Source organism: Hypomesus transpacificus, chromosome 2, assembly GCF_021917145.1.
Source record: "Hypomesus transpacificus isolate Combined female chromosome 2, fHypTra1, whole genome shotgun sequence".
Taxonomy (NCBI): Eukaryota; Metazoa; Chordata; class Actinopteri; order Osmeriformes; family Osmeridae; genus Hypomesus; species Hypomesus transpacificus.
The window spans coordinates 8,604,360-8,622,060 of record NC_061061.1 but is presented as its reverse complement, the minus strand read 5'-3'; the positions used below and the strand labels follow the sequence as shown (position 1 = coordinate 8,622,060).

The 17,701-nt window shown below is 45.1% G+C and overlaps 1 protein-coding gene across 1 annotated transcript; it reads right to left on the bottom strand.

Moving 5' to 3' along the window:
• Positions 1-337: 337 nt before the first annotated feature.
• On the bottom strand, positions 338-17,427 carry LOC124482033 (carboxypeptidase Q-like). The gene is made up of 8 exons (XM_047042359.1): positions 17,280-17,427; positions 16,471-16,900; positions 15,541-15,748; positions 15,046-15,253; positions 5,058-5,169; positions 4,879-4,970; positions 3,630-3,831; positions 338-1,023 (listed from the first exon to the last, which is right to left on the bottom strand). The coding sequence occupies exons 2-8, from the start codon at positions 16,898-16,900 to the stop codon at positions 863-865; spliced, it is 1,413 nt and encodes a 470-aa protein (XP_046898315.1). The 5' UTR covers positions 17,280-17,427; the 3' UTR covers positions 338-862.
• Positions 17,428-17,701: the final 274 nt, after the last annotated feature.

The following is a 17,701-nucleotide window of genomic DNA, read 5'->3' as shown; positions in this document are numbered from 1 at the left end:
TCAGTGACCCGCAGGTCAGCGGCTGGCAGGACATCTAAGGGTCGACAAGAGTGGAGGAGCTGGGAGATAGAGGAGAGGAGTGGATGTTTACCTCCATGTCGGAACTGATGTCGGACTGCTGATACGCATGTTATCTTCCACGGAAGAAACACACAAGCAAAACACACCTGCTTCCAGTAATGACGTCTTGTCTGTGCGTGTGTGCGCGCAGGGGAAGGAGGGGGGGTATAAGAGAATAGATTTAATGTCTTCCATCTTTAAAGTTGCTGGAGAAAGTACAGCATCTACAGTACAGACTAGCACATTTTAAGCAAAACATATCCAGGGTACTTTGACACAAGGTACAATATGTTTATTCAGACCTCAAAAGCAGTCATTCTGTTACCTTATGGGTTGATGCAATAACTAAGTGTTATGCTGCAGCAACAGTTAGGCTCTACATTTGAATCTTAATGGCTACAATCACATTCACATTTCACACCAGGTGTATAATTATGTACAACTGACACTTAAATTGAGAATGCATTAAATTATAAGTTACTGAAAGGATGTATTATAAAAGAAAATAGACTAACATTAAGAACACACCATATCCAATACCATTCATTCTGTTCGGCCTTACAGTATGAGTACAGTATCAACAATCTGAAGGACAACCGTTCGTTTTTTGTTGTTGTAATTTTACAGCGATTAATGTAAATCTGGATTTACTTGTGCACAAAACTAATAGTGTAAATTCAACATCTGAGAAAAAGTGCAATATGTAGGTTACACATACAGGTCATTGTTTATCATCCCTGAGAGGGAGATGTCATTTTGGATCAAGCTGTTCCTGGAGGTTGGACGCCCGTCGGTCACTCTGCTACCTGGGCAGCATGTCCTCCAAGTCTGCCACCACAAACGCCACCACGGCCCACAGCGCCGAACACAGGTTCATCTCCAGGGGGTCTTGGACACTCATGGTGTCGCCCTCGCTGTGGTGGAACCAGAAGTACTTCCTGTTTGCGGTGTGTAGGCTGGCGCCTGGGCAGAGAAGAAGAGGGATGAAATTGAAAAGGCATGGAAAGGAGGCAAGAGTGTGTGTGTGTGTGTGTGTGCACTTCCCCCCTAGCCTTTCTGCACTGTAATCACGTTCCCTATCCTCGCTTCTCATACTGTTGACAAAGTAAATCCTTGGGCTCATTACGGATCCATTACGTTTGTGTTTCAACTTGTGATGGAAACTGTGAGACAAACGCAAACACAAAGAGAGGCCATGGGATCCGGGGCGGAGGGACTGCATCTGGTAGCCGTTAGGACCGGGGTTTAGCGGTCTGCTGAGCGCACAGCTCCTGCATCCACTTCAGCAGCAGCCGCCTGCGTTTCTGCTCTCTCTTGTGGTTCTGCTCTCTCCGTCTCCTCCTGGGGCTCTGCCCTCCCTCTCTCCTCCTGGGGCTCTGCTCTCTCCCTCTCCTCCTCGGGTTCTGCTCTCTCCCTCTCCTCCTGGGGTTCTGCTCTCTCCCTCTCCTCCTCAGGTTCTGCTCTCTCCCTCTCCTCCTGGGGTTCTGCTCTCTCCTCCTGGGGTTCTGCTCTCCCTCTCCTCCTGAGGTTCTGCTCTCTCCCTCTCATCCTGGGGTTCTGCTCTCTCCCTCTCCTCCTGGGGTTCTGCTCTCTCCCTCTCCTCCTGGGGTTCTGCTCTCTCCCTCTCCTCCTGAGGTTCTGCTCTCTCCCTCTCCTCCTGAGGTTCTGCTCTCTCCCTCTCCTCCTGAGGTTCTGCTCTCTCCCTCTCCTCCTGAGGTTCTGCTCTCTCCCTCTCCTCCTGAGGTTCTGCTCTCTCCCTCTCCTCCTGAGGTTCTGCTCTCTCCCTCTCCTCCTGGGGTTCTGCTCTCTCCCTCTCCTCCTGGGGTTCTGCTCTCTCCTCCTCGGGTTCTGCTCTCTCCCTCTCCTCCTGAGGTTCTGCTCTCTCCCTCTCCTCCTGGGGTTCTGCTCTCTCCCTCTCCTCCTGGGGTTCTGCTCTCTCCTCCTGAGGTTCTGCTCTCTCCCTCTCCTCCTGAGGTTCTGCTCTCTCCCTCTCCTCCTGGGGTTCTGCTCTCTCCCTCTCCTCCTGGGGTTCTGCTCTCTCCTCCTCGGGTTCTGCTCTCTCCCTCTCCTCCTGGGGTTCTGCTCTCTCCTCCTCGGGTTCTGCTCTCTCCCTCTCCTCCTGAGGTTCTGCTCTCTCCCTCTCCTCCTGGGGTTCTGCTCTCTCCTCCTGAGGTTCTGCTCTCTCCCCTCCTGAGGTTCTGCTCTCTCCCCTCCTGAGGTTCTGCTCTCTCCTCCTGAGGTTCTGCTCTCTCCTCCTGAGGTTCTGCTCTCTCCCTCTCCTCCTGAGGTTCTGCTCTCTCCCTCTCCTCCTGAGGTTCTGCTCTCTCCCCTCCTGAGGTTCTGCTCTCTCCCTCTCCTCCTGGGGTTCTGCTCTCTCCTCCTGAGGTTCTGCTCTCTCCCCTCCTGAGGTTCTGCTCTCTCCGCTCCTGAGGTTCTGCTCTCCTATGCATTACAGACTTGACTGTATCAATTTTTTTGACGAGCAGCAATCAGGAAATTATTCACTTGCCATTGGGAGGGCCAACAGCAAAGAAACAACTCGGACAAATGTCTTGTTTAGTAAATAGAACTAAACAACAACTGAAATCAACCAGCTTGAACAGAAAATGTTGTCAGAACATATACATACGGCAGGCCACCTTGGAGCCACCACCACCAAACGGGCCTCGGGTCAGTAGTTTTAATCGTAACCATTAGCCTTAACGATGATGGTCAAACTCCACGCTACACTTTCTAGAGCACAGAGCCGGTGAGTGTTAGGGTGTGTGGCTGCAGGAACATGGGGGAGAAAGGAAGGGGGTTTCCTTAGCTGGGTGGGGGCATTCATGTGGTTACAGGATTTGAATGGTGTGGTTAAGGGTCAGGGTCCAGCTCACACTACTCTTCTTGAGTGTTTCTCCAAGTTAGGTCATTCACTTTCAAACCCACTCCACCCAGTTCTTTATCAACCAGTTTTTTTCTAACAAAAAGCCAGGACTTGTTTCGAAACTTGAAGTTTGAATCAAATTTACCAGCGCTGGAATCTATTATTATACAGAAGGATTGTTAAAAATACCCTCCTTCTCCCTACTGGTTCCTAATTAGCCTTGGTCTTGATTATCTTCACCTTCGTTCTTGGATTGAAACCATTTTAATGAGTCAGAGCAGAGTAGCATTCTAGTTGGTTTGTGTTAAAGCTCCTATAATTATTTATATTGCAGAGTAGTCCAGATACCAAATTCTGCTGCCATAACAAATGTCCGAAAAAGTCAACGCAATATACATGATGTTGAGTTCTCTTTTATACTTCCTTTTTTCCTCTTCATATTTACCAAACATTACAGGCCTGTCTCGTTACTATGAATAAAGCGATTTTCACTTCTATTATCCAAGAACCCATGTTTAAGCAACTTCCACAGAAATTATACGCAGTTACCACGAGAAACTAAACTGCTAATTGAGGAAGTGTGACACTGTCTGGAAGAGACCTGGCTGTTTGGCTGGTTATCCAGCTTGAGACTCAGACACTGTGTGTACGTGTGTGTGGGCGGCTTGCAGGGTCACACACACACACGCAGAAGAAGACCCACCAGGCACGCCGGCGTCCATCCACATGGAGATGTCGGTGCCCTCTCCGTGATCCTCCAAGGCGGTGGTGTTGATGGGCTGCAGCAGGTTCATCACCTCTCTCATCACCACCCTGGCGCGGGCGTTGCCAGAGAACTGCAGCCCCAGTGGGGCAAACGTGCCCATGTCCGACTCCATCACAAGGTCAAAGTTGGACATGTTTGCCTGGAAATGCAAACAAAAAGAGGGAGAAAGACTATTTCAGCTAATTAGGCCGGCTTACAACACTAACAACCCAGATACTTGTGTCATGCTGCCAGGTTTGCTGTTCATTTACATGGAAGTCTTGGTCACCGGGGGATTAAAAAAAAATTTTTTCACAGTTTTGTGGAGACTTAGAGAGGAAATAACTTCTGCCACAATCAAACATTCTTCATTGATAGTAATACTGAAATGACGGAAACGGCTAGAAAACACAAAAATTCTACTAAACAAGCAAGCCCCAACTGGTATTCTCTTTTAGTGCTGTTTAATCTCTACATAATCATTTCACATTTCAGTAAAATAGCTTTCCAAATGAAGACAGCTCGCCAGCCCCCAAAAAGTATATGCTGCAGTAAGTGTTGCACACAGTTGGTTATGTCACAAGGATGGAAGGGGCTTCCAAGACTGAAATAATTGAACCCTTTTTGTCCTTGAACCACATCCAACAAAGATTTTTCAATATTTTACATAAAACCACACAGAAAGTCAGAATAAAGGCATGTAGTTACTGTGGTCTAAAGATGATTCTTTCTTGAACAGTATGCCCTGTATCTCTTCATGGCCCTGACAGAAGCTGAACCCCTACCCTGCATTGTGAAGGGAGGTATTCTAGCTTATGAGCAGCCAAGAACCCATGAAAAAACTACTGTTCTTAGGCACAATGCCTGGCCTATTGAAGACGCAGTAATATGGAATGTTAAAGAATGTTACGAGGACAACCTGTGAGGTTATGCTGGATTTTACAACGGCATGGAATCACAATCACAATCACGGATGGGAACAACCAGTTTTAGAAGATGTATTTTTCCAGTGTATTGATAACATCCCTTTCATAGGGGATGAGACACGTCTAACTCCAGGGCTTCTTCAATATAATGACTGGCAATGAGTTGAATAATGTGTGTGTGTTAAAATAAAATAAAAAAAACATTAAGTAGCATGTATAATGACAGGATAGCATTACAGTAGCGTCTGGGCTAAAGGGGCTATCCTGACTGCTACGGTTACCTTGTGTTGCTGGAAGTACTGGGCAGCGCCCACCCCTCCCTGCTCCTCTCCTGTCCACAACACAGCCCTCAGGGTCCTCCTGGGACGCAGTCCTACACACACACACACGCAAGAGGGTCAGCAACCACTGCAACCGACACTGAAAACTTAGTCAATGCAGGTCTTCTGTCTGCTCTCACCCAGGTCCTTGATCAGAGACAGGGCCTCCCAGGTGATCATAGCGCCACCCCCGTCGTCCATGGCCCCCTGCCCTACGTCCCAGCTGTCCAGGTGGCCACTCAGCAGCACCACCTACAGGCAGGGAGGAGCGTTGGTCAGTTAACAGAGAAACTGCATGTCCGCTTCTCAGTGTGCAACCACTACTGCAGGCCGCAAGGACTTCCCATATTTCATATACACATGGTCTGTATAACGGAAGCAAAGAGCGAAATGTTGGATTAAAAAAAGTTTAATAGAAAACGTTGGTTGTTAAAGAACACTTTAGAAAACAGACGTTGAGATGCTCGCTGTTGGGCCAGTGTATAAGAATGTACACAGCGAGAGGGAGAGAGAAAGAGGTCTACTGGGGTGAGGCGGCTTTGAACGGACTGAAAATACCCCAGCAGACCTCCTACTGCTCTGTGTGACATGTGGTAAAAATAGAGCCTTCGACTAAGCAGTTCGCCTCCGAATACTGTAAAATAGATTTACATTAAGAGCATATTGAAATTAATGAATTCTGACGTTTTAAGGTCTTCTGAATGGCCTTTTTAAACCATCAAGGCTGTTATTTGGATCTGTGAAAAGAGACCGAAAACCATTCGATGTGTTTGCCATCATCCTCCCGAAAGTGACCTCTGGGACTGGAGCGTGAAATCAAACACCAAATATCACATCCATGACTTGCATTTCATTTGATGTTTTTCACAGTTCCTCAAAGTTGGCTTAGTTACCATGCCAACAACACACAGCATGCAGAAAAATAACACTTTACTTGAAAGGCGCCGTCAAAGCCGATGTCACCAAAAAGAAACAAATTCCAGCCAGTCTTTCACACTTCAACCATCTTCTGATTCTTATTCATGCCTACTTACACAAAGGGGAAAGCTGATAATATCCAATATTCACCATTCCCAAACAGCCATGGAACTATTTGGAATATTAAGCTTTCACCAAATCATCTCCAGCCCAGATATTTCTTCACCAGTTCCCATACCTATACCCAACTCTTGTCTCTTAGTCCTACCCGTGTCTCTTCACAAGTCACACATCTGCACAACACACTGGCCGCAGTGCCCAACACCATATCACATCAATAAACACTCTCCCACTGAACCACAACATGGCCGCCCATTCAACCGCACTGCATTGCAGGTAGACATAAATAAGACTCATCGAAGCCCCTTAAGAGTTAGATTTGTTGATAGAGATGAAGAAAATGGGTCCCAGGAGCCAGGGAAACAGAGGAGGACTTAATGAAAAACACAAGATCCTTCGAGGGAGGGTTGTGGTCCTGAAATCCAGAGCTGGCTGAAAGTGGAGTTCAACATTAAACGGACATTAGACTCATCCCTTTTCATGCTGCACTTTGAGGGAAATTGATGATGATAGTTTTCAGATAGAGGCTGCCAAGATCTTGAGGTGTTTCTATTAAAGCCTTGAGAAACAAGTTAATGGAGCTTTATAACCTCACCTCTCCTTTATCCCTTAGTACGCATCTCTAGGTTCATGGCCATCCAGCAAATCTTTGACACATTTGCTGAGCAGGGTGGACGCCAAAGCATGGCTGTTGAAACTTGCATTTGGAGAATTACTCCTTGTAAACATCTGACGCGTGAGGCCATTTGCATGAATCATTTCCTAATTGCGGCTTTACTTCTGAAAGGCCCTGCAAACAAGGCAAGTGTCTTAAAAAAAAAAAAAAAAGCTACAATAAAAAGAACAAGTGTAAATTAAAATTCCTAATCAACATGTACTTGCTAAATGTTATTATTTAATTTAACAAAAACATGTTTTATGACACTACTACTACCAGATTCACATTTTAGGACCATGATACCAAATCAGATTCCATGACAAAACATTAACCCTTCAACAAAAATCTCAAATGTGGTAAGGATGTGAATTGAAGGATTTTGAATATTTAAGGCTTAATTACATTAGCTGGTTTAATAAGTACCGTGGACCAAAATATACACCACCAGACCACTTAAAATGTCAAAATATGCATTTTATTTTTGCATTTGAGTGAAAAGGTGTTCTTTTTTATTCTTTAGGCTAGAAAACTACGTATATAATTATTAATAATGGAGCCAACTGTTACAGTGATAACCCATTTCACATACCAAAGCTGCTTCCATGCAAGGTTTTGAGGTTAGAATAACTGAAATTGTCTGGATCTAGCTAAATCAAAAGCTCCAGAACATGACAACACTGGATTATGTTCCGACAGGATATGAGGCCACTGGTCGTGCATATTCCATTTCCTGTGGCAGATGATAAACGAGAGGTCTGGGCCAGAGGAATTAGAAGCACAAGACCCGCTCCTTGCAGCTGCAGACACCATCTCATGATCGCACAATCACATTAAGACGTACATCCCCTTTGTGCTTGTTTGTAATAGAACGTGGCATTTCTACAGCGGTAATGGAGTAGATTGAGGAATATTTGTCTCCAACACCAGTTAAATCCACCTTGAACACAGAATACTGAAACACAGATACCTTGACACTCTGCATACTGGTGTGAACAGCACTATTTCCACCCTCAGCCGAGGCGAGAAAGTCCTGAATTACAGATTTGTGGAATGAGGAGATGCTGTCAGGCAAGTCTGGCAAGGTCCAGCACATCTGACTGTTCCACGCTTCAAATGCCTAAAAGTAATGTGTATATAACACTTGCTGCCCATCGGTTTTACAGAAGGGGATTTATTTGATGTGACTGCAGTGACATTGTCCTGCTACAGAGACAAGACAGCCAATTGGCTGGCTGACTGAAGAGTGAGAAAATACCTTTCAGTCTCAAGGTTCTGTTTGTTCATAAACCGGCACACACACACACACACAAACACGGTTGGCTGGACAAACAGACATGGTGGATCTCATGTTGATCTCCATGCAGATCATCTCTTGTCTAGAATCACTGACTTCCATTTGGGTCGCACACACACACAGACAACCGCTACCACAAAATCATCTTGTTCAGAGAGTTTTACTGCATAAAACACTTAGGAGGCACAAATCACAGAAACCCAACCGAAACAACCTTTGACTGCTACTCCACCAAAATATGCCCCGGAGCGTCCATTCTGTAATAACTATCCTACCTTTCTACCAGTAGGATCGTAGAAACAGGCCAGCCTAGCCTAGCCTACACCCCCCCACACCCTCATCCTTCCCTCCTCGTCCCCCATCCACACACCACCTCACATTTCTAGAGATAAAAAAGGCATCAATTAAGCAGTCACTCAGAAGATGAACGCCTTTGACATCGCTCTGATAATTGTCCCCTCTCCTAGAATATGGCATCGCCGCAAGAATGGCTGCCTCCCTTCAAACTGCAGAGTGATTTTCTTTCCAGAAACAAAAGACAAAAGCTTCCTGACTGGCAGGGGGAAGTTGCCGCAGGGGGATCTGACACACTGAAGGTAGCCTGTCAAACTGAGTGAGGTCGGTTATGCAGTAGGAGACGTAGGACGAACAGAGGGAGGACATGGAAACAAAGACGGGGAGGGGGGGGTGGCACACTGCACATGGATGATGAATGGACTGTAGAAGAAGTGAAGCTGATCCCTCTGTCTTTGTTTTCCACCAGCTCTTAATGACAACAGTGAGGTGTGTGTGTGTGTGTGTGTGTGTGTGTGTGGGGGGGGGGGGTGAATGGGACTGTGGCTGGAGAGAGCTTGTGTGTGTGTGTGTGTGTGCGCAGCAGGATGGGAGAGCGAAGGAGGTTTGGAGTACAGGTGGGTGATGCCATCTATCACGCATCGTTTGATTGATTGATTCCTCCCCAGCCCTGCCCCCAAATGCCACCACTTTGACCCAGAAGAACTTGTCGTTTGAAAGCCAGCAGGGAAACTGGGCGTGAAGGAGAGTCAACAGACCCAGGCCAACTCAGTCCTCATGCCACTGCACAACAGTGGTACAGCTAAACCTGACCACCGATTCACGAAAGCCCAGACAGAGGGGAAACCAACCCTACCCTCACAACAGCTCATATTCTTCTAGAGAAAAAGGGCGTAATTGCCTGTCATTGTGAAGATTTCATCCTGAAGATTTTACAGTGGCCTCGACCCATAAGCTTGTTTCTTGCTAGGCAACCCAGGACTGCACTGATCTGAGGAAACATCAGCCTTCATTCATTTCTTCTTTAAAAATCTTTTGCTCGTGACACCAATTACTGCCACGGGCAGGCCACATGACAGGCACACTCCCCGAACCAGTCACTGAATGAGTCAGCCAAGACAGGAAGCTGCCACTCAAGTCAACAGCAAGTCAACACACGCCTGCCCTAGCAACAGCGGCCCACGGCGCGGTAGCGCAGAGTGAGGCCCAGTTCAGCGCTGATGTGACTCACTCACGGATTGATTAACTGTCACGATGTTCCAATCAGCTTACAGTGAGGCTCAAGAAGCGCTAAAACTCTGATGTAACAAAAGGGCCGCTTCATCCATACTGTCATGGCTGTCTCCAACATTGTCCATTTGTATGGAAAGAAAAAGAAAGATTAAATTGCTTGTCGAGGTGACATCAACCCTGTGAAGACAATTAAAAGCACTAAATAAGCTTGCTTTACTGATCAGGACACAGAGGGATGGCAGTTTCATATTACAGCTGAGGGACTTGCTTCAGATTTTCAATAGATGAGATGAGACACTGGAATGCTACAAAAAAATTGACAAGAGCATTTGGAAGTAAGCATATTCGTCCTTGAGAAATAGTCCAAGGCACGCATTTCATAGATTCAATTTATAAAACATTTGTAGTCAAATACAGCCTCCACCAGGGTAATCCTAATGCTGGTACTTCACACTTTTTCCTTATTGAATGCCATAAGGAAAGTTGGCTTTAGAATGGTTTTGAGTGTGCCTTGGACTAACCATCTAATTTGAGAGTATATTTAATTCGAATTTGTTACAATAATAATTTAAGTAAATAACTTCCATTCATACAAACTTTATTGGGCTGTAGTCATCCGCAAGACAAAACTGATCTATTTTCCCTTGATGGCCCGTAGAGGTCACAGGTCAGGGCAATAAAGGAAGAGGAGGTTGATGACCCGGTATTTAGTCACTTTCAAGTGTCGAAACAATATCCCAGGCTCTCGGATTCACACTTCCTGATGACATCAGAGCAGGGCACAGAGCAAACAGCTGTGGGAAGCAGCAGTCAGCAGAGGGATGGAGCAATCTTTCCACATGACATCACCCACAAGGCTGACTGGTGAAGGGGGGGGGGGGTGTCTCCACAGACATATACAGCATGATCCCAACTGAACACGCTGGAACCACTGATTTGTGACTTAAGAAGTGTTGATACCAAGTTGAACCTGACAATCTAGGGTTGCAGATGTGCATGTACAGTCTGTATACATACCGCTTGAAATATTAAACACAAACCGTTCCTTGGCACAAACCACTGAAATTCTGTTAGAACTGTGCACTTCTGGTCCTTACAGTTTGGCTCATCTCTTGAGAAAAAATAGAACATTCTCAAACCTTTAAATACATTTGCCAAAATAACCCAGATGGTTCAGCAAAACACCATGGAACACCTGCAAAGGGTCATCTCTTTCCTAAAACAGACAACTTATCAGTCAAAACTAAATCCTTCTCTCATACAAAGTCAGTGCCCCCAAAATGAAAAGTCCCTTTGGCATTGTGTAAACACTGCAGGTCAAAATGTTTAGATGTTTTGTCAGTATGGCAGTGGACCTTAGAAATATCCCTCATGTGCACTGTGCTACAGTTACTGTAGTAGATGTTTTCTTTCCAGAATACAATGTGTCTCAATCTACATTTACATTTATTCATTTAGCAGATGCTTTCATCCAAAGCGACTTCCAAGAGAGCTTTACAAGAGTGCATAGGTCACTGACCATACAGTCACAAAGCGATAGCCCCAAACATTTCGGGTAGCCAAAACATGAAGCATACATTGTGAAAAACCCAAATACAGTAAGTGCCAAAGAGAAGAACCATAAGAGCATGTAGCCAAAGAAGTTACAACTAAACAACATGAACCTCAAAAGTGCAAGAGTGTACCTGTAGAAAAGCAAGCAACAATACTGTAATGTATGCTTCATGTTTCGGCTTACCACAATGTTGTTGGGGCTATCTCGTTGTTTAGGATCATTGACCTATGCACTTTTGTAAAGCTGTCTCTTGGAAGTCGCTTTGGATAAAAGCGTCTGCTAAATGAATACATGTAAAATGTAAATGCGTATCAAACAGAAAAAAGATTACAGTAATTCAAGAGTAACCTACAAGGTTTCACATCACATATTGCACTTACACTGCCATGGAAATTGTTACTGTAATTGCCATACATCATGGTTACTGTTACAGGAAATGTGTACAGCACAATATACTTTCATACAATAAGCACATCAAAACTAACATTATGTATAACCTACACTAGTAGTATGAGTAACCACAGTAAGTTTCAGGCAAGTGACCCCCTCCTAGTCAGAGTTGCAGAGGGTGCATTTCATGGCAAGAAGGAAACACATACAGTAAGAAAGTAAAGCAAAGCTGGAGTTTCACTAGTTGTCGTCCTCACTGTCTGTCTGGCCACAGATTTCATTGACATCACATCTGATGTTCTCCCTTACGATGCAACAGGGGAAGAATTGTTGTTCATGCCGCAACAATCCCCTACACTGATCTGCTGTGACATCATCACAAGCAGCATCCATTGCCTGGAGCAGGGACCTCTGGTTTTGAGCCCGATGCTCATAAACCCTCCACCTCCATGCAGAAAAAACCTCCTGGATAGGTTTAAGGAATGGGGAGTCAGGTGATATGAGCACCATCAGCATTCTTTGATGGGCAGTGAATCCTGATGAGTGGGTGACGGTGGAAGCTTACATTGTCCCACACAATGACAAATGTAAGAAAGTGGTCTCATGTAGAGGGATAAGATCGGAGTGCAGGCAGTCCAAGGACACCAGGAGTGTCTGGGTATTGTATGGGCTAAGACTGGGAATGTGGGTGACTACACCATTCTCTGAAATGGCAGCACAAACAGTGATGTTTCCCCCGAGCTGGCCTGGGACAAGCTCTAAATATTTGATGGAAGGATTTATACTCCTGGATAGCTCCTGTCAGCTAACTAAACTTACTGTGTGATCGGATGTGTCCCCTTGTTTAGTAAAGTTCTAGTTGCACCTGACAATGACTGTAAGCAGATGATCCAAGAGATCCATATTACAGTATTTACCATTATGTTTTTCATGGTATTATGTGCCTGAAATATTTTGACAGTGGAGTGAACTATTGTGCTGGTGATGATGTACACAAGGAAATTATGCCAATATGTTTAGCAGAGAACAACCACTTGACTGAGAAATAACAGTCAGTTTAGACCAGCAAGATATTTTCAATTGATAGTTGGCCTAATTGAAGGCAATTATACCTAACCATTTCAGAGATGTGCAAAATCATTTGAAATGTGTGCAAACTGTAGGCAATTGCACTTGTCATTTACAAGGATGTGCTAATACAATTGCAATTTGATTAAAGGAATGAACAATTCCAGTCTGTTGTGAACAAGTGCCCAGCGGCAGTGTTGCCAGATTAGATTGACAGTTTTCCGCCCAATAACAATTTAAAACCCGCCCACTTCTATAAAAAAACGCCAAAATCCTTACTTTTCCAGAAAGCCGTGTAAAACCATGACATGTTCAATAGAAAATACGCCACAAACATTCAAAGCTTTAATCTGCAAAAATGGAGATTAAATTTACAGATCACTAAGAGCAGAATGAGAAAAAACATTACACCTGAAGTTTTTAGCTCAACACAATAAAGTAATGACATTCTGCCATGACGTGTAACGCTAGATTAAGCCACAATTAAACTCCAAAATCCAACCTATTTAAAATGTATATAGCTGTCTTTTTTTTTTTCAACAAGCACAGAAACACTACTAGGCCTCCTGTATTTGTTCCGATTGTTCTCTCCCCTTCGCGATTGTTCCTCTCTATCCCTTATACACAAACACAAAAATGAATTGCTAGAATTTACAGTATTGTTGATATCGCAGTATCCATGGATTCCAAAGCCCCACTCCAAATGATTGTCCCTACAGTCACTGAACTCCCCCCACTTCGGCATATTTTTACTTTTCGAAAACCAATGCAAACCCAAGTTAGCTACGATCTGCTTTAAGCAACTTCATGCTAGGTAGGCCTACCCTACAGATCAGCCTCTGTCCCTTGCCCTTCCTGTATTCAGTTCCTAATAGTGATTGAACAATAACTATAATTTACTATAATTAAGTAAATGTATATAGCGCCAGAATGAACAAAGTGCCATGGAGTTTACAATACTATTCCAAATCACAACACAAGTCTTCCTTTAAATATGTGCTATATTTCAAGGGTCTAGGAGCCCACCAACAGCAGTATGGAAGCATCTGGAGGGCTAGATCCAAGCTGGATTGAGCCTCATTTGATAGCCTTTGGTAGATCTTTCCATTGCCAACACAACATACATCCACATGAATAATTTCATTTTGGCAGTATAAACCCCACGGTGCATAGCACCACAACAACATCAACCGATTCTCCTTCCAACAGACGAACAGCTGCAGCAGCGTACAAACTAGCGCTGGGAGTGACAGCAACGGTCCAATGTTGGACTCGAGCACACACCAGCGCAGTGACAGTGGTGTCAGATCTTGCACAGAGACCTGGCGCTAGGTGGCTAATGAGAACCTGCGTGGGCACGCACAGCTGGAGGTCTGAGCACATTTATAATGACCCGGGTTTGGAGTGGGCTGGCTGGGCTCATTTGTTGCTGTCTGTCCTCCAGAGAGAGAGTTTTTTTTTATTTTATTGACATTCCAATACCAGGCTGGCTCTCTAATAGGATCATTGGAGGAGGGTGGGGGCAATGGTGCCCATGCTGCCCTGACTACATACAAGGTCACACACGTGAAGAGGAGTGTTCCCAACCAATCAATATCGAGCACCAGTCAAAGATTTGGACACCTACTCATTCCAGTTTATTTTATTTAGTCCTATTTTGCACAGTGAATAATAACGGTAAATGCCAGCCAGCTATATGTGGTAGCTACCTGGAAGGATTTGCCAACAGAAGGAGTGCACCCATAGGCGACATTTGTATGGTTCTGCATTGGGTTCTTCAACACCAACTACTCGGAAAACGAAGAGAAGTCCCTCATTGCAATGTGCAATTCGGGGCGAGGCCTCAATGTGGGCAAGGCTCAACGTTTTAATTGACAATTGACTTGAGGCGGAGGTAACATTCTCAAACGAGACAGTGCGCTCTATTGCAATCTGCTATTAACTCAAAAGAAAAAGACATTCCGCTCCAACTGAGTTAAAAACTAGCCTACTTTGCTCTGGCTCAGTTATGGAATACTGAACTATATACAATATAGGCATAGTTGCAAGGCAATGACATTGTCTATTGGCAAAACTTGTCTTGCTGGCTATTTTAACATCCTTTCTGAGTCTTTCCTTTCTGGACATATTTGGTTTCCTAACCACACAGTAGCCTATTCATAGGCTAGTTATTGCTTTATTCAACATGACTATAACATAAGGCAACTCGTCACCTTTAGCATCAAAACTCGGAAATAGCTAAAAGCTCATGATAGCTTACTTATCGCTCCTTAAACGAAAACTGAAGAATCGTAAAAACCAGGATCGTAAAAAAAAGTCATGAAACAAAGTTACTGAGATAGAGACAGGTAACGTCAGGCAGTATTGACGTTGGAGAATGTTACTTCCGGCTCAAGTCAACTGTTATTAGTCAATCAAAATGAGCCTGGCCCACATTGAGGCTACGTTGAGCCTGTCGTTGGTTAATCAACGTTGCGCATCACCCATATTGAGCCACGCCCCAAATTGCACATTGCAATGAGGGGTACTTGAAAACGAATGCACCCCCACCCTCCCCATTCCCAAGCCCTTCCGTAAACCCCCACCTCATGCATGTACCTGTTCAGAGTGCTCCTTGCCCTTAATCTCAGCCACGGTGTTGAAGGAGTCAGCATCAGGCAGGGTGTGAGCATCCATGCTGAGGTGGACCAAGATCTTCTGGCCTCTGCGGGCCATCCTGCCCATCATCTGGGCGTCCTCCACCGTGATGCAGGCTGTGGGGATCCTTCTCACCCCCACCTCGTAGTCCTGCCAGCCTGTATGAGGGCTGACAGGCAGAAAAGGTTACACTACTAGCACGGAACTCCCAAAGCTACGAGCTCCACCAACTTCCCCCCTAAATTCAAACACTGACTACAACATCACAGGGGCTCATGAGTATATACAAGCATCAATCTGATCTGGAACCAGTCAATTCAAGCTCCTTCAAAAAGTGAATGCTGATCCCAGAGATGTAAGCTTCTTGCTAGCCACAAGCCCTGGGTTTGACAAATACCAATCAGTATATCGCACAGACCGATCCTGAGGTGGATGGGATTACATGGCGTTGCCCACCTGTTGATGGAGAGGGGGGTGATGGACCTGATGAGGGAGGCCACTGCTCCCACCTTGGCAGCCTTGCTGGCCCCCAGCTCGCGGTACTCAACAGACTCCCCATAGCTGACGAACGGCTGGTTGAACACCACAATCTTCCCTTCCGCCTCTCCTGCCCTCCTCTCCAGCTCCTCGAACGACTCCACCACCAGCACCTCCGCCTGTATGCCTGACCAGAGAAAAGATGAGGGACCCCAGTCCAGCAGCAGCCAGAATGTTTAAGAAACACATTTCTAGTACCTGCTATGGTGTTACCGTAGGCTTGTGTTCCATCTATAGCCAACATAGTTGGCATATCTATAGACACAGTTCAAGTCTCATCTTGCGTGACAGCTGGATTTGCGAGATCATGACCATGCGAGAATCCATCCACCCATCCAATCCAACCAAGCTCAAAAGTTATTAGTTTGGTCCAAACCACTTTGGTTCAGGCACAAATCAGCTCCCTATGAGGAAGGCAGCTGCAGGCATGGTTAAAGTTAGTCCGTGATAGACAGGTGTTTCATCCAATCAACTGCAAAGGTGTTGCAAGTACCTGCCTTTCTCCAAACAGTTTCCAAGGACAACTTCCCAGATGGTTGTGTTATGAACCATCTGGTGACGTCGGGTTAGTTCAAGGCCTCAAGGAGTCAACAAGCGCTATTATTTCAGCTATCACCCCTGTGACCCGTCAGACAACACTCAATGAGAGGAGCATAACCTATGTATCTTGTCTTCACACTTGAGAGCTGACTATGACACCATCACACTTGAGAGCTGACTATGACACCATCACACTTGAGAGCTGACTATGAAACCATCAATTGTTCAACAATGTTGATCTGGGGTGGTGCTTAGCAGGGTGTTGGAAGAGGGAGACACATAGCACCTGTGTATGTAGTGTGGCTTTACCTCCTACTGGTGTGCCCACACTGCTGCCCAGCCCTAGGATGGCAAGGGTGTGATTCCTTGGCAGTAGCATCACAGCCCTCTCCTTCCCCCTCACCCAGTGAGGGATCTTTGCCGGTTCCAAGTGAACATTGTCCAGCCCATCTTTACGCAGACCGTTATACACATACTTAATGGCCAGGTTCAGGTTCTGTGATCCACTAACACGGTTCCCCACGGTATCTGTGAAGTCTGCCAGCCGGTTGTAAGAGCGGTTCTGAGCTTTGCCATTGACCGCCAAGTCTATGATGCTTTTGGCCACGTCTGCGTAGCGGGCTATCTCCTCGGCTACATGTGAGAAGGGTCTCACACAATGTAGGTTGCAGTCACATTGTTTAACAAGTAGGTAGGGGAGGACAGCTAAGAAAATAAGCTTTCTCAACTGTTCAATCATCTGGTGAGGGGGAAAAGACCACACATTTAGATACAGATACATAGGTGGAAATCCCGGGGGGGACACGATCCCCCCATCCTGGGGAAAATTTGATTTGTCCACCCCAATAAATCACTGTAAACACCAAGAAATTTAAGTAATATTAATATTAATATACATTTAACATATTACAATTTAGGCTATGTTTTACAGCAGTAATTTGTGTCCCCCTCAGGAATTGCTCTTGAGAAAATGTCATATAATTGTCTTGAAAGCAAGGCATCGTTTTTATAATAAATACAATCTAACAAAAAATGTATGTTGTCACGCATGCTGTTCTGTGCAGCAGTGTTATGACATTCTAGCAACAAGAAAAAGACTAAAAAAGAGTCTGACAAACCTTTGACTTTGCGTTTTGCAAGATGTTATGAGAAACGTCTATTCACATACTACAACTGATAACGAATACAGTATTTTCCTGTAAGTAACAACACTGCGGTTCTCTGATTTTAGTCAGTAGCCTAACTTCCGTGGTAGCATAACAAATGAATACGGAGTAACAGTGAGGACATATAGTACAAAGGAAGTTCATGGGTTTCCTACATCGCCGCTGCCAGCTGTACCCTGTTATATTTAATTGGATTGGACAGGGCCTAACAAGAAATGTAGGAGCGTTGCTGCCAGTGCCTTTGTCAATTACAGCTCCAACGTTTCGCACAGGCTTGTTTTCTACCATCTTCATGTCATTATTGTGACTGTCAGTAATCAAATTACCAGCAGTTGATATCATCTTTTTAATTTTTTACTTTTCTATTAGACCCA